General features: G+C 38.0%; 1 protein-coding gene across 1 annotated transcript in view; it reads left to right on the top strand.

Annotated features, from left to right (window-relative positions):
- The window catches only part of CDKAL1 (CDK5 regulatory subunit associated protein 1 like 1), a 382971-nt gene that overhangs the window by 126333 nt on the left and 230548 nt on the right, over nucleotides 1-26090 (top strand). The window contains exons 7-8 of the mRNA XM_058800651.1: nucleotides 1376-1424; nucleotides 15417-15537. Of these exons, the coding sequence (XP_058656634.1) occupies nucleotides 1376-1424; nucleotides 15417-15537 (170 nt within the window). The remainder of the gene's footprint in view (nucleotides 1-1375; nucleotides 1425-15416; nucleotides 15538-26090) is intronic.

Here is a 26090-nt window from a genome sequence, read left to right as displayed (position 1 = left end):
TTAAAAAAAAGAAAAGAAAAAGAAAAATACTTTTACATGAACTTGATCCAACACTCAGACAAGGAAGGAATTGACTCCCACTGACTTCAGCTGGGAATTTAAAATCAGACTCCAGCTATAGCTGAGCTTTTTTTTAACTTCTACTAGACAGATTGGGAAAATGAATGTGAAGCAGACAAGATTGTGCAGTCTTGTATTTACAGGAGATGACAAGCTCAGTGGTTTAGGGCAGAGAGACTTAATGGCTTTGATATGAGGCACCCATGTTCCAGGCTCCTTGTTGCAGACCAGGTTATTCTCTTGAAGCCTCTGCAACTTGTGCTTTTCTGCTTGTTTTGGAAACAAGCTGGGAAACAAACTCCAAGGAAAAGACTGCTAAATTCATGCTACATCTAGTTAATGTAGTTAATGTACATCTCTAGTACAGCTTAGAGAAGCAGTGTTTGGAAAGGAATATTGTGGAAAAAATGCATACAAACTTAAGTGTGACAAGTTGGCTTTCATGCATTGTATGTAAATATCTGAAGTAGAATTATACAGAATAGGTGGCTTGGATGAAAGCTGTGGAAAGAACCTCAGCTTCAAGAATTCCTGAGTGTTTAATTTTGCAGTGTTAATGTTGATTCCTTCTAGTTTATATGCCAAAATCTCTACAGTGTGTTGGCCATTGACTTTAAATAAAGACTGATATACCTATTAAGAAATAATTGAACTATTTATCCCATTATTGGTGAATTTTGGCAAATATAACACTAAAACATAAATTTGTTGTCTTTATTGCAGACGTTATATTAAGGTCATTAAAGATTATTTTGTGTTGTGAAAAGCATGAGGGCTTTTCTCTCCATTTCCAAACACAGCCTGCATCAAGTTCAGGAGACTATCTTGTTCTTTTAAATTTCACAACAGTATTTTTAATTTCTTCCTATGTTCCAGTGTCTTCCCCCTCCAGTACCTCATTCATTTTCTCTCCTATATTCTGCCCTGACATCCTCAGCTTTTTGTTGTGTTCTGGTGAGGGAGCACTTTGTCTGTTTGAGCCACCCAGGTGCTGAGTGCCTGGTTCACCATTGCCTGTCACAGACTATGAACAGCTTAAGGCCTGAACTCTTTTCTAGCAGTTTGGTGATTTTTGCCAAACTTATGGGAGCTTGCCATTTTTGAGGACAAAATTTGGTTTAAATTGGGTGGTAAATGTTAAAGTTACTTTTGGCAGATTGACCAAGATCCATAGAAAGTAAAAACTGGCTAAAAACACAGCCCAAAATTCTTTACTCTCCCTTAATCCAGAAGAAGACACTCTTGAAAGACTAGTTAATATGAAAGTATGTTTAGTTGTTGACTACTTAGGTATTTACCTTCTGACTTTTTTTAGGTTCAGCAGATAGATCGTGTAGTAGAAGTTGTGGAGGAAACTATTAAAGGTAAGCATCACACTTGAACTAATTGCAGCTAGTTGGAAACGTGTAAGCATTACCAGAAGTGCTGCTGGTGTGTTCTTTTTCACCCTAACTCTTGCTTTGTGCTCCAGCTGAATGTTTGGGCAGTGCTATACTTTGTCATGTATGCTTTGTATAAATGATAATTTCAGAGATGTTTTCTGTCAGCAGCTCTGAGGGCTGTTGGTTTTGTAGGTAAATGATCAAGAGGAGACATCAAAAAATCATTTAATCAGTGTAGGTTGGTGTAGAGTATTGTATAAAGTCCTACAGTATCTTAATTGAGCGTTACACTTCTACTTTCTTTTGTTTAGTTCTCTGGTATTTTCTTCTTTTCCAATGTTTTGGCTTACCTCTCTGACCTCTTCTCAGCAGGGCAGATAAATTATCTTCTGATTTAATGTTCTTTTGTAACTCTGTTCCCTGTTCTTTCTGGCTTTGTTCGTGTGTGTACTCTTAGTACTTTGCAGCAAAGAAGGGAAAAAACCCAGTATTGTTTGTGAGCCTGACCAGTAAACATTTGCTTTTAAATAATATATTTGTCTGGGCCTTTCTGGGTTACCTAAGTTTGTCTCCATTACTTATCAGGCCATAAAAATTACTGTTCCATGAAGCTTTAAATTACAAGTTTTAGTTTAATTGGCTGTACTTTCAATATAAACAAGTGTCTAGTCCACAAGACATTGTCAGTAACTTTATTGCTGGAATACAAATTTTTTGAACTACAGCATGGAAGTTTAAAGCAGTGCAAATTTTTAAAAGGAAAAAAAGTTTCTATCATGAAATTGTGTAGTGTGGTGTAAGGCTTCTAGGGCTTGTGGTTTGAGGGCCTTAAGATTTCATGTTGCTTTGAATGCTTTCAGGAATGAAACCTGTACTTTAATGTACTCCCAACCAAATTTTTTCCCAGATTATCCTTAACCTATGGCATGTATTTTTGGGGGGTAGAACCTACTTTTCCATACAAGCAAAGAAAAAATATATTCAGTACATATTTTTTATTTAATAAGGCAAACTGTTTGCCCAGAAACATCATGGTGTTCATGACAATATGTTTGAAATGATGATGCTTCATGATTTTTACAAGGGTATTTTAGATCCCTATCTGCTTTTTCCCAAATTTTATTAGTTCTTGAAGGAGTAAGATGATAACCTGGGTCAGCATGCCCTCCCTTGACAAAAATGGGGTTTGTAATATTTATACTGACTCCAGATAATACTGCTTTTTTGATAACTTAATTACTCAGGTTATGGTGACTGAATGTTTAAGAGTACAAATAATCTAGTAGCAGCTGTTAAAATAATGATTTTCACTGAATGGATTTTTAGATTGCATTTTAAACATTGATATAATGCTGGAAAATAATGTTCATAGGAATGTTAGTGAACATTTAAACTTTAAAAGTGTGAATTTTTGGAAAGATTTTTGTTCCTTTCTAGCTTACTAAAAGTGATTTGAATTAGAAGGAGAAAGTTAGCTGCTGAATTCCATACATAGTGCCAATTTGATCAGGGATTTCCCGAAAGGTAATGGAACTCAGGATTTCTGGAGTTTCACTGGAAAAAGATGAATGCAAACCAGCTCTCTGAGAGAGACACTGACATACTGGAGAGAGTCAAACAGAGATGGTTGAGGGGCTGAGACTGGATAATTCCTCCTCATAGGAGAGCCTGGGAAGGCTCAGGGAGGAGGAATCACATCAAAGTATATAAATACCTGAAGAGAGTGTGCAGAGAGAAGTGAGAGAGACTCTTTTCAGTGGTGCCCACAGACAGGACAAGAGGCACAGGCACAAAAAAGCAGAGGAGGTTCCCTCTAAACACCAGGAAACACATTTTGACTGTGAGGACGACCAAGCCTTGGCTCAGGTTACTGAGGGAGGTGGTAGAGACTCCATCCCTGTATTCAGATACTGTGCACATGGTCTTGGGGAGCTGGCTCTCAGTGGCTCTCCTTAGGTGAGGGGGCTGGATACAGTGGTCTCCATCTGTGGCAATCAGATTGCCATTGGAAGAATCAAGTTGGCAGGGATCATAGCATAGGATAATGGTTTACTTTGGTTAAAGCCAGCCATAAATTAGGAGCTTTTACTTATATTTACTTAATTTACTTCAATAAGCTGCATTATTTTATGTATTTTGTTATAATCTACTAATGGAGAAGAATGTGAAGCTCTTTTTCAGTGTGTTTTATGAAGAGTGTAACTGTGAACTCCCATTATCCAACTGAATTAAAATACTGTAGATAACAGGACTGTTGATTAGAATATTTTATTATATGAAACAGATACATGGTAGAAGATTAAATTAATTTTAGATCAAATGAAATGTAACCCTTTGTTTTCATGAGTCTACATTGTTGGCAACAGCTTCTGAAGCTGCTAATGCTTTCAGGAGATTGAGGTGGTGTGGGACAAGGGGGTTAAATTAAATATGAATTCTGAATTCAGAGCCAGCTTACACCTGTGACTTTTAAGCTAGGTATCTCTCATAGCTGTATGATACAATTTGTTTCACCTTTTTTTTTTTTTAAAGAAAATCTAAAGGTTGCATGGGTGATATACTCTTGTAATGGGAATATGTATATATTGAAAGCTTCAAAAATACTATATATTGAATGTTTATAAAAAATTTGACTGAATAAGTGGAACTTCATAGTGTCTCTGCTCTGTACGACAGCTCTGTAGATTGGTCAGCCTCACTGAGTTGTCTGGATTTTCTGTCCAAATACCAAGGTGGAAATAGGTTACCTTGATGCTAGTTTTAAGTCTAAAAGTCTGGCTTTCCCTGGCTTCCCATTTCTTTCTTAAGTGGTACCTTAATTTTTTCTTGGATGCTTGAACTTTGTAGTACACAGTTTACAAAAAGGGAAAGTTTGCAGAAAGAATTTTTTTCCTTATCTTTTTTTTTTTTCCTAATAGTCATCTTTTCAGTTTTTCATGAAAATGGCTTCCCTGTTGGATTTGGTTGAAAGCTTGCTGCACTCCCAAAGAAAATTGATTTCTTGGAATTATTTAGAACTCTTTGTATGAAATATCAAAGGGTTTCTTCTAGCTTTATTTCTCAGTCTTAAGGGCATTGTCAGGAAGACCTTTTCAGAGCAATTCCATTCTGCTGCGTCAAGAGATGGTAGTTTCAAGAAATGTATCTTTGTGGTGGTCTTTACCACATATGGTTGAAGTCAGTGTAATTGTTAGTTCCCAACTCTCCATCAGATAATTCTGATAAACACTTTTTATGTGACTTTATCTTTTTATCCTGTTTCATCAGAAAATGGAAAAGAAGGATGTGCACATTTGTTGTTGCACTGACAGCTAAAAGAGAGAGAGACTTTTAAGACGCTTAGTGATTTCTCATTTTTATGCCATCCTAACTTTTATCACAAGTGTTGAATTGAATCTTTGAAATTTCCTAATTAGCAGGTAAATTAGAGGTAAATTGTCACTTCCAGAAGCAATCTTCAATAGCAGTACAGTATTTGTATGCAGGTCATGTCTAATTAATATTTATACTGTGTCCTAAGATATATCTTAACTAGAGGTATCTTCATGTACTTTTCATATGATATAGTAATTTATAATCTGAAACCTCTATACTGCCTGTGAGGAACTAGACAAAATAATTCATTGACAGTCTCAGAACTGAGTTTCTCAAAGTGACATCCACAATTGTGTAGCCAGTGTGTCTCTCATTCTTCCTGATAGAACAGAATGGTTTTGTCATGCAGGGTTCTGATTCAACAGTTCAGTAAACCTTGCTTCATCTGCACGTTCCCAAATTTTAAGTGTGGCTTACAGCAATTTTTACATTAGGGCAACATACCCACTCCATGTGCTTAGTTTTCCAATAAGGTGGTATGATGACATAGAATGTTAGGAAAATATTGCTAAGGAGTTGTGGTGTCTGTGAGCTAGGTAAAAACAGGCCTATAATTTATGTGTGCTGCATCGCTTAGTAAAATTTCTGTACAGAATATAAAAGTTATTTGGGATGACCAGTTTCTATGGTATGCTCCAATAAGCTGAAGATTTGTCTTTGCAACTGCAGAATGTCTTTATGGTGACTGCTCAAGTCAGCTTTTTATGAATCACTCTAAAATCTGTCTTTAAAAAAAGCCTGTGTGTGTATACAAGCTTGGCTATAAACAGTTTACAGTAGGCAAGAGAATACATTTCTTCTGTATTTTAAAGGAGAAATCTTAACTGCTTAATGGAGAAATTCTTCTTTTCTGGCTTTGAATTTAGGTCTTCAGATATTTAGGTCTTTCCCCCTTCCTTTCTAGACATGCTCTCAAATCTCATGTTATTAAGGGTTTGTGGGGGTGGGAGGCATGGGACCAGAGTGTTTGTGTACAGTCTGCTTTTAGCTTCGGCCTTAGGGAGATGAGGGACATAGGCTGAATTGAGTTTAGTCCATATTGTGTCTGTCTAATGCTTTCACAAAACACAGTTTTACAATGGGTCATTAGACCTGATTATAAAAAACAACCGAAGGAAATTACTTCAGGGTTGAGCCCTTTATACTTAACATAACCTTTCCCAGTTTCAGTCACGTTGACCTGTCTGCTGAAGTTGTCCATCCCTTCCCAGTTTAAACATTGACCATTATTTGCTCAACTGTTTAATTGTGCTCATGTGGTTAGCAGGATTCATGATAATTGCAGTGTTTGTATGAAAAAGAGATAAAAGGTACCTATATTATATATAGGCTAAAGTGTAGAATTTATACTGGATTGTCCACCTGACAGTGAGTGTGTGTGTATATGTATTTATCTGTATGTATATGAATGCTGGAATGTCAAACAGTGTTTGTACGTGCTGCTTGATTTCACTAGAATCTGCTGGTAACAGTAGATAAAATAGACTATTTTCAATTTCTATGACTGTGGGAAGAGTAGCCTTGACTTAAGAAGCTGATGACAGGCCAAATTGAAGAATAAAAATTGGAGGAGTCGGGAGTTCTTATTTGAGGAAAAGTATCATTTGGCTCCCAGTCAGGAAAGTGACTGTTTGTGCCAAAATGCAGCTTTAGGAGGGTCAGAGGGAGGGTAGTGGCCTCATCAAGTCTCTGTTTCTGTTTCTATCTCCTTTGAAAGGACATAGAAAGGAGGGGTGAGGGGGGCAGTTTTGGGTGGGTTGTTTTATTTATTTCACTGTGTGGTGGGTTGACTTTGGCTGCCAGGCCCCCACCCAGCTGCTTTCTTGTTCCCACTCCTCACGAGGGCAGTGGAGAAAATAAAATGGGATAACTCTCGGGTCAAGATAAGGACAGGAAGATCACTTACCAGTTACCATCATGAGGCAAACAGACTCGACTTGGGGAAAATTAATTTAATTTATTGCCAATTAAAAATAGAATAGAGTGGTGAGAAACTATAGCTACCTTCCCCCACCCCTCTTCTTCCCATGCTCAGCTTCATTCTCTCATCCCAGACTCCTCCATCTCCTCCCGAGTTGTGCAGAGAGATATAGGGAGTGTGTGGTCAGCCCAATGCAGCCCCGCTCTGCTGATTCTGCTTCCCGACATTGTCCCTGCTCCAGCCTGGGGCATTCCTGTGGGCTCTGGGGATCCAGGAACTGTTCCAGCGCGGGTCCTCTGCGGGGAGTGCAGTCCTTCAGGAGCAGGCTGCTCCGGTGGGGATCCCCGCAGGCTTCGTGCACTTACTGCAGGAGCCCTGCTCCCTGCTCCTGCTCCCCGCTCCGCCGCGGGCTGCGGGGCATGATCGGCTTCGCTCTGCTCTCCTCCTCTCCAGCAGAGAGCACCCGCAGCACCTCCTCCTTCTCCTCTTTCTCCTCCTCCTCTTGTCTCCTTGCTGCTCACAGGGCTTTCCCTCACGCTTCTTTCCTGACTGCCAGGCAGTGTTTGTCCCTTTCTTACCCCTGTGGCAGCTGCAGAGCTCCGCGGTGCCCTGTGGCAGGGCTTTTGGAGCCGGCTGGAGCCGCCGGTGTCTGGCCCTTGGCAGCCCCGGCCTCTCCTTGCAGCGGCCCCTGCAGCCCCCTCCACACATCCCGGGAGAGTACCATGTCCCTAATGCTATTTCTAGGAGGTGGAATTGCCTTTTAAACGGAGATTGTGGAAAAGTAAGGGCACTAACTGGGAAAGCTGTGTTCGAGGCAGCTTGGATAAGGCCTTGAGCAACCTGGTCTAGTGGGAGATGTGCCCATGGCACAAGGGTTTGGATCAGATGGCCTTTAAGGTCCTTTCCAACCCCTTAACTAAGAATTCTATGATTCTATGAACTCATGCCAGGGACTGTGTTTAAAAGACTTAAGAGAGTTGGATGGGATTGAAATAATGTTTTCAGTGGGAATACGCAGAGCTACAGTGAGTCAGTAACTTGGGGCTGAGACTGTGATTAAAGGATTCACCCATCACTCATTTGTATGTATCAATCACTGAGGTTAATGGCATAATGTAGTACGTGTCACCTGCCTCTGTTTTGTGTGCCCTGGATTGGAAATTTTGGAGATACTCCTATTTAAACAAAATTATATTTTTGTTGCCATCAGAGCATTATGGGTAGAAAGAGCGTCATTGCTTAAACAAGTAGCTTTTTCCCCCCCCATTTGTTATTTAAGAGCTACTTTGACAACAAGCATTGGTTTATAAAAGACCTGGCTGGAAGGTGTCCCACTGGATGGTTTTTAAACAAAGGTTTTTTCATGTGGCCAGAGGCTTCAGTGAGAGCACCACGTTTTATTTTGATTGCCCCTTTCTGACTGCTTACTAAAAGTGTGATGTATGGAAGGGTACTGATGAGTTCCAAATAGTAATACCATGATATGTGCCATTATCAATTCAGAGAGTTCAGCTTTGTAGACTGTAAGTTAAATAAAAATGTAGAGCCTGATGAGGAATATACAATAATTGTGGAGAAACTGTTTCTGCAAAGGCAGATTTTAATTGCTTTTGTAAAACATCAATAATAATGTGACTCAACATTAAAATTGTCCCTGCTGGGGCAAGAAATTTCTGTTACTATCAACTGATTTTTGCTCTTACAAGAAAGTTTATTGCTGTTTTTTCTGTGTCTGTTCCAATGCTGTTTCCAATGCAGGGACTGTTAGGTATGTGAGATGATCCAGGACTTTAGATAGGTTTAGTAATTATTTTTCTCAGTGTAGGTGTTTCACTGATTTAATTTATAAATCCGATAGAACTGACTGTCCTTATTATGACTGTCACTGTTATGACTTTATTTTGTAAGTAACTCACAGAAACTGAATGGGAGATAAATAGTGCCACAGAAGACAAAAACAAGCAATTGGGAGAAACAGACTGAAAATCTCAGTAGCACAACTGTGATTGCTCATTGCTAAATGAGCCTGTGATGTGCATGGAAAAGGTGCCTTTGCTTCCAAACCCTTATGTGCTCTTTTCCACATTTTGAGTGAATCTTATATCATCCCCATTTTTCTGTCCTATTCACATTGGTTAAACTCACCTGAATTTAGCTCTGTTAGAGAATCCTTGTGGCTGGTAAATGTAAAGACTACCTCATGATTTTGGATACAGTGACAAGTTCAGCTCAGCGTTTCGCTCTGAGGCTAAATTTGTTCTGTTCATCCTGCACACCCCAAAACATTAGGCAAGTTACTTGTGCTGCTGCTGCTGGCTCTGACAATCCTGCTTTCAGCACTTCCCTTCCTCATAATGCAGCCTGTTTTATCTGATTCAAAATGTCTTTTCCCTTGGAAGTTTCTCTCCAGGATCTCCTGAGGTTTTGAGCAGAATCTTTGATCCTAATCAAATGCATTTCTTCACAGAGAGGTGAGGACAGAGGGTCAGGGGAACTCTTCCTGTAGTCGATTCTAAGTATTGTCCTTCTGAGCTGTGGAATTGTGGCTGGCATTTTGAACTCACAGGAGATTCAACGTTCAGGCACTTTTCCAGAAAGACAATAACATTGCATGATCTCAGAATAAGTAGGATGGAGCTAGTGAATCCTAAAATAAAATAGCAGTAGTGCTTTAATAGTGCCTAGTAAGCATTTCAAATGCTTTTGCTGTGATAGAGGAAAATGCTATGGATGTGTCAAAAATGTTCCTGAATACTTATATTCTTAATTTAACTTGGTGAAATGTTTACATGGACAGTAATTTCTTGTTAATAGTTATCTCTTTTTTCTGTATGACTTCTTGTACAGTAGAGTTTTAGTGCTTACAGATGTTGTTATGATTGAGTCATACACTGGAGACATGCCAAGAATAAAGAGACATTGCATGTTTAATGAAGAGAAAGTAGTGTATTAATTTTAGCAATATGAGACCTGTGGACCTTTTCTACTGAATATCTTGTTTTTGAGATTACATTAAGTGAATTTTAAAAAGCTCCTGTCTTCACCATTGTGACACTCACATTCCAGAGTCTTCCAAAGCAGTATTATTGTTGGATGCTAATTCCAAGTGCAACACTTAGTAGTTCTCTGTATTTCAAGCTAGTTGCAAATGTGATGTATGCTTAGTAATTCCTGCACATTTCTAGGAAGCTTTTTGATTTGATATAGGGTGGAAAGCAATATTTTCATGAAAGAGTTTTAAATGCAGAGACTGGATCAAACATAGCATTGGCTATCAGCATCCTAATGGGACTGGATGCCTGGCCCAAGCACAAGGAAAAATCAGTAACTCTGACACTATTAGTGTGAGTTAATCCCTGTTCCTACCTACACCAGATGAAGGAGTTTGACTGTTACGGAACATTCCCATCTTCACTGATCTAGAAGAGGAATAATTTTTATTAGTTGCTTGGTCAGGAGCAGGGCATAAACCTCTCAGTTAGGTTTGGCTTTTCTTTGCTCTCTGAATTTACTTGGGACAGGAAATGCCGCTGATGACATTCAGGGATGCCAATGGGGTTGGTTTGGATGGGAGCATCCAAACAGCAGAGTTCTAAACCAGTTAGTGTCCTTGTTTTTACACTTGTGTGTGTCTGACAGCATGTGATTGCTCTGAGGAGCTTGGGAATTCCTTTGAAATCAGTCATGTCTGCTGTGGGAGAGCATGTTTGTGCTACAGGGCAGGGAGAAAAGCTGGGAGAGGAGCTTAGGGTCTGCCCTTGTTTGATGCTTTTTTCAGTCTTTATTACTGCTTTTGGTTCTCCTTTACCCTTCTTCCTTTAATTTTTCTTTGAAGAAATCTATTACTTTGTTTTCCCTTCATATGCTTTTACCTTCCTTTCCTTAGCTACACTGCTCCTATGTGCTATTTTTTCCAGTGCTAACCTTGAGGAAAGGAAGCTCTCTATTCATTGAGAGCCAAACAGTGGTGGAAGGAAACATGTGCAAGAGTACATGAAATAGTGCTTAATCCTGTTCCTGAAAGATGCTGGAGAAAATCATGTTGGTGAGAGACATCTGAGAGGTGCAGAACAGCGCGTTGGCAGCCGTGCTCTGAGGAAAAAAGCGTCTTTCAGGAAATGGTGAATAACCTCTAAGCACAGTGATGTAACTGGGAAAGGGAAAGAGTGTGTAACAGAACAAGCAGAAAACAATAGAAGTTGTTGCTGCCAAGGCTGGGGTTTCCTGCATCTTTGAGGATTTTCTGTAAAATCATGGTTTTGAGCTGCTTGAGATATCTGCACTGAACTTGGAAGCTAAGAAATCTGTGTCTGGCTGGGAGTTGTGTTTCAGAGTCACACTGTATAGCTCCAGTGGGGTGTGCAGGGATGGGGAGGGACTCTCAGTGGGTGCCCTACTCCATCTTTCAAGCAGATATAATTTCCCAGCAGTTCTTAAAGAGTGTAAGCCTATGGACACAGTGAAACTGACCATTTTTTAAACCATAATATAGATCTCCTAGTATCTGATATGATGTTGATAGCCAGGTAAAGTTTGCTAAAATTTATTAAGCCAGGCTACTTCCCCCTGATTTATACTTGTAATAAACTAGGAAGGTACCAGTCCCATTTGAATCTGTTTGCTCTAACATCATTAGCATGCTTCTGTGATTCTAGGTCTCAGGGATGTGATGGTAACCTGAGGTTCACAGGACATTTAATGCTATAATCTTATGACAAAGAAATTCCATTACCTGTTCCCTTCATATATTTATATTTCAAGATTGAGCCTTTTCCATCAATCCTGAAGCACATACATTTATGATTAGAGGTATATGTACATGCCATTAAAACTCTTTGTGTCCTTTTTAACAAGTGAATATAAATACCTTGAAAATATTTTCATTTTGCATACTGAATGATCAAACTAGACACATTTAAATGCCTTCTTTTAGACTAACACTAGGATTTAATATACTGGTTAATTCATTCCAACCTCATCCTTCTTGCAGATAGTACCAAGTAATGTGAATTGCATCTACTGACTTCTATGTAAAGATGAATTTAATATTAAACAATTCTGAAAACTAGAGAGCTCTGATTAATTTTAAATTGTTCCTAGCTTGATTTCATTTGCATTTCATGTGAGTGATTCTGCTCTGCAAGTGTCCTTGCTGGACTTGGTTAGTACTTCTGTTATTTGTAATCTGTATTAATTATCTACTAATTAGTGAAAAACTGCTCTGACACATGACCTAAACCACTAATTAACTTTTTCAGGTTTTGTTTTGTTTTTTCTTAATGGAATTTTATCTGCTGCTAGACTGTGTGGAAGAAGAAATGTTATTTTTATAGCAGAAGCAATTAATAGGCCTAGATTGTTTAGGCTTTCCTATCTAACCTGACTAGATCTGTTTGTCTTTAAGCTGTGTTTCAAAGCTTGCATTGCAGAGTGAGCCCTCAAAAAAGAAGTGGTGTTTGTTTGATATCTGAGATGGAGCACTCATCATTATGGTAATAGACTTGCGATTAACTCAGTTTTCAAAAATGTTGTACAAAACTTAAAAAAAAAAAAGGAAAGAAAACAAACATGAAAAGAAAGGCTCCTTTTAAGTTTGGGACACCTGCTTTGCTTAGGTAAGTTATGCGACCTGTAAAGTCAGAGAGAAGGTAACTTAATCAGATAAAATGCTTTAGAAGTAAAGCTTAATTGCAGTGTTTTGTCCCATTCTAAGCTTTGAAAGGAGGTCATGAATGAGATTTAAAGTTACTGCTTTTTCTGTTAAACTTGATGTTGATCTGGGCTTAATAGTGCTGGTTAGGCAATCTAAAAATAAAAAGGGTATTTAGCCTTTTCCTAGTTGAAGATGGCAAAATACTTATTTTTAAGTTTTTTTGAAATAAGTATGAGGGAAAAAGGACTTACAGCATGTGAAAAAGTATGATTCAGTGTTTATCAAGTTATGTTTTATTAATAGAAACAATTCTGTAAACAGATGTTTTAGTGCTTACTTAAAATGAAAGAGAATAGTCCTTGTATGGAGTAGGGGAAAAAGGATTGAAGGTCACAAATACTGTAATTGAGGGGGTTTTCTTATTAGGAAAAATAATTAAGTGTGCCTGCCACACAAGTCACAGTAGTTGGATGTGCATGTGCTGCTTGCCTTCTGCTAAAAATCATCTCCTACTAGAGGCATTTCTTCAGCCTCTGGTGTCTGGACTGAAAAGTACAGGGATATTGTTATTCTTGGAGTACCCCACAGGTCTTACAAGCCTGTATTAATTCAAACTTCAGTGTCCTTCAGGAGGAATATGGGAAGTGTATTTTATGTGAGAATAAGGTGCTGCATTTGATTGCCAGGCCATGGATCCTGAGCTCAGGCTCAGGTTTGGGGTGGGTGCTAACTTTCAGTGGATCACGTGCGGGATGGTCACAGAGCTGGGGTATCTTTCCTGAATAAAGGAAGTCTCTGACAATACTAGCAGCTCAGTCTTATTCTCCCAATAAACTCTATTCTGTCTGTAGAATGCCTCATCTTTTCGGGTGTTTTTGGGGGTGGTTGCCTGTTTGAGGACTGCTGTCAGTCTGAGAAAGGGAGAGCGTGAGCTAAATTCCTGTTAGAGAGCAGTAACTCACATGGCTTCTGCTTGTGAGGGTCTGTGTTGTGAGGAGATGAGGCCTCCCCGATTCTGCACAATGAGATACTACTTGGGGAGGGGAGCAGGTTGGTTTTGTGGTTTGTTGTTTTCATCTTGTTTTTTAAATTTAAGAATGGTGGTTTGACCCAATTCTAAGTGTGTTAATTTTAAATTTTGGGTAACTTGTTAAACTTGATTGTTTTAAGACTACAGTGAATTGTTCCACTGTATTTTCAACCATAAATCCAAATACACCTTTAATATGGCAATGTAGCTGAATATTTAAAAAATGGATAAACTGGTTTATTCCAAATAAACCACAGTATTAAGAAATAAAAAAGGAATGTTTTCTGTTTCTGGTTTAAGGCACTCACTTTTGTTATACAAGTAAATAAAATGGTGCCATGCTTGCAGCTCTTCAATGAAGCATTAGATTAGAAAATAAGTGATGGTACTGTGAGACAAGGATATTGCTGTTATTCTCAGGAAATGGTAGAAGTGAGTAATTTAGCAAATGCTAGTAGCACAAGCACCATATTACTAAATTCACCACAGGGTATAATGAAATTTTTGTCAAATGCAACTGCAGAAGTAATGCCTTTTGTTTCCTTTTGACATGATGATATCTTCTATCAGTGTTAACCATTATGTCTCCTATTGGTATTAACCTTTATGCTGTCAGGTCAGTCCTCCTCTCCTGTTCATTAGATCACATTTTTGGTTTAAACTTTTTATGTACCTTTAAAAAACTTGAGGAAGATGTTATTCTAGAAGTAGTTGGGTTTTTTCTAGGCTGTTGTTGCTATACCAAGGAAATAAATTAAGAGAATGAATGCTACATTATTCAGAAATTAATTTATGACTCAAAACAGGCAGTGAAGAAAGGCTTTGACTGATGAAGGACTTAATTTAAATTCTTATTAAAGTAAATAGCTGTTGGTAACATAAGTTAGGAGCTTTGATGTAACACAGTTTTTAATTGATTTGAAGTGGTCAGAGGCTTTGCTGTGCTGGATGTAGCTCAGCTTGTACTTCATAGTTTAATGCATTCCTCTCACCCCCCTCCTACTTTAGGGTTAGCTTTTTCTTTGCTGAAATATGTGGTGGATTGGAGCTATAGGGTTTACTATCAGGGAGTTTTCCAAGTTCAGGAGACACATGCTTTATTTTCCTGCCAGTTTGGCTTGTTGTCTTCCAACTCTCTTCAGGCATCTACCATTAGCTTTCCCTTGCTGTCTCTCACCTGCCTGTTCTAGGCTTTGTGGAGTAAATGATACAAGTCTTACACTTATAACTTGGGAACACTTCAGACTGCCTTATGCAGTAATACACACAATTGTTTTGATTCTTCATTGTTAGTTCTTGCTTCAAAATATCAGTGAACCCTCTCATTTGTGCTCTTTAAATGTCGTGGCATGACTGATGTTGCAGGCAGTTGGTGAAATTATTTGTATTTTACTCCCTGAACATTAATGGCTTTAGGAAAGTAGTTGTGAGGCAGTTTTCTGACCTGCAGTTGTCCTGGAGTGGGAGGAATATGTGCAAATCTTGGTAGTCAGCTTAGCCATGGACATGTGAGCATATGCTTCACAGCACTTCCAGATTTACACAGTCAGGTAACCTTGAAATGTGTTGGTTCTCCATGTAATAAGCTAAAAAAAGTATTTAGTTGTTTATTACCTCCTAATTTAGGTTTGAATTAAATTTTTCAGGAAGAATCATCTGATCCTGCCATGCAACTCATTTAAATATTATTGCTATGTTGCTATTTGCTAGAGAATCTGAAAATGAGACTGCTTAGATAATTTTAATCATATAAAACAGAAAATGTAAGTGTGAAGGGATAATTGGATGAAATAATTTTCTCATTTTAAGATGATTTATTTTACCTGTCAGTGTCTCTTTATAAATGCTCCAGATGGTGGAAATATATTATTACATCTCATTCTCATTTTCAGTCTTTGAAATATAAACACTACTTCTGAAGAAGAGCAAATCAAAACAGCTGTGATGAGACTTCTTTGTAATGACTGCATTTTTTTTTTTTTGTTTTATTTGAAGGTCATTCTGTGAGGCTGCTGGGTCAGAAAAAGGATAATGGAAAACGTTTGGGGGGAGCACGACTGGATTTGCCAAAGATTAGGAAGAATCCACTGATAGAAATAATTTCCATCAATACAGGGTAAGAATCTTCCAAATTTACAAGACATTCAGTACTGCAGAAGAATTCCTTTTATGTCTTTCTGCAAGTCTAATGTACTACTCCTAAGCTACACAGAAGGAGGCAGGATGACCCCTTTTAAATAGTTTAAGATGTTAAATTATATTCATTTTAGAAAATAAATCTCTGCTTCTTTGGTTATGAATTTTTTTCTGTGATTTTTTGATTTCTAAGATGGTAGTTCCAGAATATTTTTAGTAACTCATTGTGATCTGTAAACATCCTTAAGATCTGTCTGATGTGATTGTCAGCCCAGATTTATTAATGGCTAAATTAGATATAGTTACTTCTGTCTTGCTCCTCTAACCTGTTTGTAAAGAGTCATCATGTATATATTTCATTCTTATATTCATTTGAACAAGCTACTCCCTCCTTTCAATCAACTCTGGATGCCCATTTCCCAGCAAGGCCACAAGCATTTTCTGTTCTGTACTCCTACTTTGAGGAATTCTATTTTAATCTTCCTTCCCTTGTTGCTTTCAAAGGCGTTTATCAATGCCAATTGGTATCCTTCCATTTTGTCAATTTATTAAAAAAAAAGAAACAAAGCAGCAACAACAAAAATCATGCAAGTCCTCTTCTGATTTTCCCATCTTCTCCAGCTTATGTAGTAATTTCCCTGGTGGTTGAATTTAGAATGCATTGCTCTGGGCATCCCAGGTAGGTATGAACTTATTGCCTAGAATGAAAAAAAAAGTGGTGTATCTCAGGTCTGAGTTTGGATTAGCACGTTCATAAACATTTCATAGAGGAGTTCTGATACTGTCTTTATTCTTACTTCCTTGTCTTTTAGTAATGTGGCCTTCATAATTGCTGTGAAACCTAGTATGCTGTTTAGGTCAGAATATCAGTCCAAGGTTTAGTGTGGTTACTTTTTCTTCCTGTGACTTCTGGTAAATAGATGGGTGATACTTTGTTGTGTTGCTGAATTGTAATACCTTTTTAAACTGCATTTTTGTTCACAGATTGGTTTTGAAGTCTGGATATAAGCTCTTCAGTGTAGTTACTTCAAGTCTTCTAAATTCTTTACCTTATTTTCTTTCCAGTGAACATCTTGGTTTTGCCCATCAAAATCTCTTCATGATTAAAACAATTTTTTTTACATTTGTTGTGTCTGACTTTCACGTGGTAAAAATTTTCCTTTTCCATTAATATTTATCACAGTATAATGTTAAAATATCTTTCTGGCTGTAAATGTTGTCTTGGTTGTAAGCTAATTGAGCTATGGTCTTGTTCCTGTCTTTTGATGTACAGTAATGGATTTAAGATAGGAAAATTAGAAATACTGTTATTTCGAATATCAGATTATTAGTAGTTTAATTACAGAGGTTAATACAAGGGTACTGTATGGTATGTAGACTTAGCATTAGCTGACTGATGAGGGTAGCAACCATTTGAAACTTCTAAAAATATATTTTGAACAGATGTATTTTTTTGAAATAATTTTTTTGACTGTTTGAAAAAACCATTACTTCCAAAATTGGTCAAAAGGCAGACTGTTAACATCTCCTAAGAAGTTACTCTCAGAAACCCTTTCCTTTAGAACCTGATAGTTTACAAACAAAAATTACATTGCGTAGTAGTTCTTGCTGTTCTCAGGTCAATTAAATACCTGCTTACTACCATAAGACAATATAAAAAAATATTGGAAGCCACAAAAAGCATATTTGTTTCATTGAGAAAAAAGTAAAATATAACTTGATAAGGCAAAAGCATTCTTAAAGCCTCAAACAAACAAGTTAGTTGTATAAGACACCTAAATTAACTACTATGTCACTCTGTGTTATATTGCCTGCATTCCTCTCCTGAAATACAGGTGTTTGGGTTTTCCTGTCTTTTTCTTCCCCTTTCCTAGTCTCCACAGCTGTGTATCATAGGTGGCTTTTTTGCCTGTTGATCTGGGTTTGAAAAACAAAGTATAGCTTTAAAAGGCAGCAGTGTGCAGCAGTTTCTGAAAATATAAAAATGTAATGAACAAAGAACAAGACACAGACTGTGGTAGTCACTGTGATTTTACTGTGCTAATTTTATCAGCTTTGCCTTAGTAGTCTGGTTATGCTAATTTTAGTACCAACACCACATTGAACCTGAGTTTTCTCTGTGTAGAGACTTGAGGAAACTTTGAAGACTATTTTTTGGTACGGTGATCTTTATTAAGAGGTGAGTTTGGATTTGACTAGGTGGTTTCAAAATAGTCAAAAATACTTTGTTAAAAAGAGCGGTTTCCTCTTTGGAAATATTTTTGTCTGATACTGTTAAATGTTGGGAGCAGCATGAGCAGAGCTTCTCCGTGAGGGAGGCCAAGAAGGGAGGCAAGGGTGCCACCAGCGCAGGCAGTGCCCACTCCAGCAGGACACCTGGTGCCATGGGGCCTGAGCTGTGTGACAAAGCTGGGGCTGGTAGTAGGAGCCATGAGCAGTCCCAGACATGGAAAATTCCATAAACACAGACTGTGCTGCATTGGAGGGGACCCACAGGGATCATAGAGTCCAAGTCTTCAGCCTACACAGGACAGCCCTAAGAGTCACACCATGTGCCTGGGTGATGAAATGATCACCCACAGCCTGGGTCTGAAGAGTACAGATAACACAGGTCTGAGGAGATGAGTGCAGGACCAGAGGCAGGCATGGTATTTAAACTCAGTCCAGGTCTGGGAACAGAGCCTGAGCTTCATGGGGCTCCTGGTGCCGAATGGGCTGTGGAGGCAGCAGCTGAGGCTGGGCAGGTCAGCGAGGGCCTGGGGGTGCCCACGGGGCTGTGACAGGTGGTGCTGAATTACCATTTCCAGCTGGGGTTTTAATGAAACCTTGGCCTCTTCTGTAATTCTGTGGGGGAAGAAAAGGCTTATTGGAGCATGTATATTCGCTCCTCCCCAAAGCACCGTAGTCTTCCATGGCTCACATTAACCCCTTTCCTTCTCCAGTAGGATGAATTCCTTTATGTGCATGGACATCTGCCAGCTGGAACTATTCTTCTGAGGGTTCAGAAAGACCACTTAATTTTTGGGAGTCTCCAGAAATGCTGATTGTTAAGACATCTCTCATCTGTGTCTTTGTTTCTTAACTCAAGATGATGTCAAATTTGATAATTTTGACTTGAGATTTCTTTTATTGAGTCCTTCTTCTCTCTGAAATGGAGGAAGAAAAATTTCCTGGCCCAAAGATTTCTGTCCTTGTATAGTAGCTGAGAACTTTTTCTGTACTTGTCCAAGCACAAATGCATGCCTGCATATGCACATGTCCCTCTGTGTTTGTCCCCAGACTGCTGCTGTACATGGGTGTCCTCAGCTGTTTGCATAAATCATATCTGTCCTATCAAGGGACAGACATACTGTCCACTGTGCAGTCTGTAATAATTTTAATTAAAAATAAACCAAAACAAAACCCCACTAGGTATGGAGTATCTGTGAAGATCAGGTACTCTTCTGTCAGTTGTGAGCCAGCTCAGAGGTTTTACACAGTGGCATTTTTGTCCCTAAAAAGGTGTTGCTCTGCCTTTACAGGGACCTGTGTCTTTTTCAGTGTTTATCACATTTTTATTTATTTCTTTTTTTTAAAGTAAAAGACAGTTTTTTCCTGCTGTTAATTTTGATTGTCCTGAGGGTTGTTGTTTTCTTATTGAGAAATCCAAGCTATTTGTTTAATTTACCATGACAGTTGGTGGTTTCTGTCAACAGACTGTGACTCTAGAGAAAAGCTCCAATCCCAGGAGTGACATGTTTCAGAGTTTCCAAGTATGTTTGCAGAGACTAATGGTGAGTTACTGGAATAGAGGCACAGGAGATTTACCAGACTTCTCTGACATGCAAAGATATGTTAGTGACTCTTCATTTTTCCATCTGCAGATGTGTAAGAAGGCCTTACCATCCCAGTATCCCATGCAAGCTGTAGATTTGCCTCTGTAATTTCTCCCTAGCCTTCTCTGTTATTGTTTAGACAACACTTTGCAATATTTTTCAAATCAAATTTTTTTCCTATAAAATAGGCAGTCAAAAGCCAGGGATTGTCACAGTGCCCAGATAGTTTTCTTAATCTTAGTATGTCCCACAGTGATATTAGTAGATCTGAACCTAGAAACAGAGAATTGTTCCTGTACTCCAAAATAATTCTCTGCTTTGGATTAAGGCATTTGGTTAAATCTCTTCCACTTTTATTTATGTCATAAGCATGTATTGCACAGGTCATTATCTTACTGGAACAAGCCAGGTAATAGTAGAAAAGCATGTTAAATGCTGTTTGGAGAAAAGGCATAAATTTTTAAACTAATGCTAATGTGATGATTCTGTTACTTTGAAGTAAGAAAGAGAAATGTTCTCAAGTTCATTTTGTATTACAGCTTCATTTAGGTTTATGGAAAAATCTTTTTCTCCTTGGGTCTCCTCTTCATTAGTGCCAGTTTCAGAACCCATGTAGCCACCTAGACAGCTCTCTTTAATGGGATCAGGACTTGGTTTTCCACATATTACTTAATTCTGTATCTGCTTTGTAGCTTGGACCATTACTCATGTATCTTTGTTGTTGGTATTACTTGAACTTCCTTATTAACACTCATGTACATTCAAATATGACTTTATTTGTGCTTTCTCTGGGTGCCCTGGGAAGCATGAGAAGAGTGTAATAATCACCTGAAAATGAGCCCACACTAGAATTTACTGATGGGTGGATTTGCACATGGTCTGTTGAAGTGCTTTCCGTATTCTTTTTGAAGTTTCTACCTCTCCTAATGGAACAGGCAAGTAACTACATATGACTGGCTAGAGAAGAATTAAAATATACTGAACAGGGAATATGACTGGCTAGAGAAGAATTAAAATATACTGAACAGGGAATTTAGAACCAAAAGGAGCATAGCAATGTACATGCATCTGTTGGACTAGATTATTCCTGCAGTGCAGGAGCATATTAGAAAAGACCAACATGTTACTTCATCTCAGAAAGATTTTCAGATCTGCTTTTATGTCTTAAATGCTAATTAAAGTGTAACACTTCAAGCTTAGTACTCTATGTTGATGAACTGCAGACCTTTTTGCTCATGGCACAGACCTTGCTAGCAATGTTTATGTTGAGAGTGAGCATACATAGTATTGCTTAGAAGCTTGATGCATCCTGCTAGTTCTTTAGGGGTGTTTTAAGTCATGTTATCTAGTGGTGGTCATTCAAAGTGTTTCTGAGCTGCCAAAGGATCTGAATCTAGCAGAATAAAAAAAAAAAAAAGTAGTTTTACATACAGAACTGAGTTTGTTTTGTCGATCAAGTTGTAGGCACACAGTTTGTGGTGACTGGGAGGGGGGCTGGGTGAGCCTTGTCCCCAGTGGGCTACAGCTGTGCAGGACAGGTGAACAGCATTGGCAGCAATGAGACAGGGAGGGCCCAGGGGCACTGATCAGTCACAGAAAGGTAGAGAGGATACACAGGTAATATGCATGAATGTGAGGGGTATAAAAGATTGGGCTAAAGAGCAAGAATGGTAGCTGCTTGGAGCCTTCTGATGTGGCATAGTGAGTCTGTGTATTGTGGCAGTCTGGACTGTGGCATGTGCTGTGACATATGCTGCAGCATCAGGTGACCAAAAATTTAGCATTAAAAAGAAGCTAAAGAGTTACTATTGTCAATCCTGATTTTCTCAAGCAGGAATATTTCCCTGGTTATATATTGTGAAAGGTCAAAATTCTATTTCTTCATCATTTTGTGTTGTAAACAGTTTTTTCAGTTTTATAAATTGGGGGGGTATGAGAATTGAATTTTCTCCAAGAGGTACATTTTTATTTATATGAGATCACATAATAATTTTTCAATGGATTTCATTTCAGCGTTTGTTTAGGTTGGAATATATAAAATACTTGGAGTTGTATGTCCATGAAAGTGTAGGTAATTTGGGTTTTGGTATTTTTGGTTTTGTCTTTTTTAAATTGTGCCAAAAAAAAAGAGGACATAAACTTAAATGAAATGCTTTCCACTCTCTATTTTTTAAGGTGGTTATCTGAAATAATTGATTCAGGTAACTTTTGTCACATTTAAACTTCACAGCATTAGCTGGTTTTCTCTTTGAAAAAAAGGTACAATAATGCTGGTAAGAGGTCTGAGAAGTTTTTGGCGGCATGCATAGGTTCATTTTGCTACAGGTAGTCTTCATTGAATCAAAACCTATTTCAGGCTGCCTTTGGCATTAAAAAGAGAACATATTCCATCTCTTTGCTGCAGTTGGGTGAGATATCTGAAGAACATGAAATACCAGTAGGCCTTCCCAGCTAGCAGAATATAAGGAGGGCAGTGACAGAATGTCAAAAGAGAGGTCAAAAAGAGAAGCACAGTGTTCTATTTTCCTGCTCTGATAGAGGGGAAGTTTTTGGTTCCTATTTGATGCCAGTACTCTGACAGATGTGTAGAGTCCAGTTAGAACAGTATTTATTCCTTTGCCAGCATAAGATACCCCCCTGAGGGATACTGAAGTCCTTGGGAACAATTCAGGATGCTTCTGTGGGTTTGTGTCCAATTATCTAATTATCTAATATAGATATATATCTAATTATACCTGAATGTGGTCTAGCCAGTCTAAAGAGTGATTTAAAATTAATATTTAGCAAAGTAATAAAGAGATCTACTAGCATCCACTAGATTTTTTTCTATTGCTGTTTATTAAATAAAAAGAGTCCTTAACTGTGACTGGTAAATCCCTGAGCTTTTGCAGTGATGTGTGTTGCCTGGCCAGATTTTTGACTGGTTGAACTGTCTGAGTGAGATTTCTACCTTTTTGTGGCATTCAGCAAACATCACCTACACCTGTGAGTCCACCTTTGAAAATGCTTTGTTTGTTCACATCCCCTTTGATTTCTTTGTAACAGGGATGAATTTTCTGGAGTCACCATCTTAAATGCATAGCAAAATACCTTTGATTTCTGAGATAAGGATGTTGTGGCTGAAGTGTGAGAGCATGTGTAGCCAGTGCCTTTCTGTGCTGATATTCGTGGGTTATTTCACTAATAATCTCATCAGTTCAGCAGAACAGCCATTTCTTTGGCTTTCTGTGTTTACTCTTGTGAATTGAAATCTATTCCTTGGTAAAAAGTTATCTCTAGATAAAAATAAATAGAAAGATGGAAAGTGAAAATCTTTCTGGTATGTGAAAAATTGGATCACCTACTGTTTGACAATTTTTTTTGGCAAATGCTTGTATATTTTTTGTCTATCTAGCTATGACACAATGTGTTCAAATTTCCCTCCAAATATTGCTGTCCCCATTTTGAATGAATAGTGAGTCTGAATTACAAATCTGCTCATATTTTGCAAAAATCTTTGAGTACTTACAAGGATGAATTCCACACCTTCAATTTACCTGATTTAGTTTTTTTATTAACAAACTAATAACACACACCTTTTCCATATTTTAATATTTTACTTTTGAAGGTACTCATGTAAGTGACTCTGAAGTCAAAAGAAGATTTTGAGAATACAAGATGAAAATATGTTTTGATTTGCATTCATTATTATGCTTGGAGAGGAAAAATAGTATTTCTTTGGATTACAATAATACAGTTAGTATATAATTACATATTGCGTGCACACATATTGTATTTAATTCTACTTGAGTTCACGGTAAATGCTTAGAGTGAACTCCCCAGGACCTATGAAGCTATGTGTAATTACTTTGGCCCTACTTACCTTGTAATATTTAAGTAGGCACTTTTCATAACTATTTAGCTCAAACATTGATGGCATGCTAGAGCCTATCGTGTCAGTTGCCCTCAGAAACAGGGAAGGTAGAAAGTCTAGAAAGGTAGTGTATGTGTTTTTGAAAGGAAACCTCTGCATCAGGCTTTTTGTTTATATTTCAATTGGTATTTGCATGTTCATATATTTAGATTTTGGCTATACTGTCTATCAAGTATGTATTTCAAATGTGCATGTAACAGATATTAATCTGTTCTGTTTTGGCACAATTCACAGAACAATTTACATAATTAAAATTATGGGTGACATAGTTGCGTGTATCTAGGCATTTGAATTTTCGTAATAAAGTCTGAAAAGCTGGTAGTCCAAAACTTGCAGAAACCACATGGCTGGAACTGAGGGAAAAGGAAAATCAGTTGTTTACAACACAAAGTCCTAACAATCTACTTTCTTGCCTAAGGTCTCTTTGCAATTTAACTTACTGTAACTCACAGCTAAGGTCATTATTTCTTAATTAGATATTTAAGTAGCATATTGATGACACTCTCTGAAAGATTTTTCTCATTTTCAGTTGTTAGTAATTTCGTACAATTATTACAGTTGCATTTGTACAATGACTATAAAATGATATGTAATATTCTGTTTAAAAAAGTGCAGCAAAGTCTCTAGGTGCTTCATGGTAGCAATTTAGCTGAAATCTTGGGAAAATTGTATTGTTTATTATAAAGAGGTGGTCTATCAGTGTGGCTTACATTCTGATCTTACCAGCTTGTTGTGCTTGTAGTCATTTCTGTTCTGTGTGTCTGTCCTGCTTCTGTGTCCCCATTGCTGAGAATGTCCCTGCCCACTGTGCTTCCTCATGCAGAAAAGTGGTGTGTTTTACAAGGTGGTTTCCTTCAGCAGCTTATGCAGGCAGGTCATTTTAGAAAGCAGGAAGGAAAGTAAGTGGATTGGACCAGGAAAGGACCTCCTGAGTAGCTTGATTTCTGTCTTCTGCAGCTCATTTTGTACCTCCTTCAGTGCCAGAGCCTCTATCTGCTGATGCAGCTTGCAGGGGTTAATTGCTCATGGAAATCAACAGCTGAGGGCAGGAGGAGGAGGAGGTAACCCTTTCTTTCTCTTGGAGGACGTAGTTGTGGTTCTCCTCATCCCACAGAAGTATCAGGCCTGATTATCTTCATGGGACTGGAGTTTAGTGTGATAAATTCCCTTCTGCTACTGGGAAGGGGGAAGGTGTTGCTATCTTCAGTTCCTTCTCCTGTTGCCCACAGTATTTCTGCCATTTGTGTTGAGCTGTATTACACAAAATTGCTATGGTGAATAGTGAATATGATGTAGGTGTTTTGCAGATCCCTTAGAGTAAATGTCTGCCTCCATGCTAACCTTGAAAGGAGGATGATCTTGAACTCAAGATGATCCTCACAAAAAGGAAGATGTTTATACACAAAAAGTTTATTGCATACCTGTATTGAATATATAATAAGGATAGAAGTTTTTCACTAAGTATTTGTCTGTAAGAAACAATTTTTTCTGTTATGATTTTAGACTGTTGTTTCTCAGCTTTGTACATACCGTCATGATTTCTGCCACCATTGCTCTCTTTACAATGCTACTTCTTTCTCAGTTTTAGAGATTTCTCTGCTTGAACTCACTTCTTTGAATTTAAGTTCTGTCCCTGGGATTTCAAGTATGTAACTTGTGAAACCCCTTAGCTATGGATCTGAATTTCTCAGATGTCATGCTGTTTTTTTCAATGACAAAGTAATCCTGAACTGGGCTTCTTTACTTTCCCTGTACAGCTTAGAGCATGATCCTCTGCCAAGAGAAATTTTGAGAGGGGGGGAAAAAAAAAGTGTTCAAAGAGTCTTTAAAGGACTTTTCTCATTAGTACATCAAATACCTGCAGTCATGACATCATTTGTGGTATGACTCGGAAACTCATACTCCGTTCTCAGGTTGTATTTTTCATTGCTGTTGTTCAATGCTGTTAGAATGGCTCTAGGAGAAGCACGTGTTCAATGAACAGCATGCATCTTGTCCTTTCCAAGAAATATTTGGCCAGTCCCTCATTAAGTTTGCTGGCATATGACACCTAAGAATTATTCCTGTAAATAGGTGTTTATTCTGCTATTCAGAATGCTGTACTCTGGCAATTTCATACTAGATTGTAATACTGCTTGTATTATAATGTAATGGAACAATTATATTTGATTTCTCTGTTGTTATGATGATGGATTTTGTGCCTGTTGCTTCAGTGGTGCTATTTGATGATGTCAAAGTAAACTGACATCTAAATCTGCACTGTCCACTTGGCTCTTTGCAGTTTTCATGCAGTGAGGATTTTCAGTGGAGTCAGAAGGTACATGCTGGTGAAGTTCTTTGCCATAGGCAAAAGTCATTATGACATTGTTTGTACACACTGAGCACTACTGGCCTGGAAATCTTTCTGTTCAGTGTTTTGTCTTCATGCTACTTTGTGAGCTCTCAGTTTTTGAAAAATGTTGGTTAAGTACATGTAATACAGCTATTTTTTCTGGGTCATGAAAACTTCCTCTTTCAAGTCTACTGAATTACTTCTGCATCGAGTTAGAAGAAAATAGTTTGTTTTGATTGTTTCCATTTTTGCACATTTGCTTCCCCTGGGCTATTTCCTTCCAGCCTCACAAATATGAACTTTTTCTGCATAGTGCCACCATGAGTTTAAAATTTGCATCAGATCTTCTCCTTATACGTTTTGATATAATTCCTTTTGCTCTTGTACATCTCGAGAAAATTTGCTATTTCACAGTTCATTTACAAGACTTAGTAAGACTTATAAAACTTGCCAAGAATCACCGTGCAATTCTC

This window comes from Ammospiza caudacuta, chromosome 1, assembly GCF_027887145.1.
Source record: "Ammospiza caudacuta isolate bAmmCau1 chromosome 1, bAmmCau1.pri, whole genome shotgun sequence".
Taxonomy (NCBI): Eukaryota; Metazoa; Chordata; class Aves; order Passeriformes; family Passerellidae; genus Ammospiza; species Ammospiza caudacuta.
Note: the sequence above shows the minus strand (reverse complement) of the source record. Positions and strands in the feature narration are given on the sequence as shown.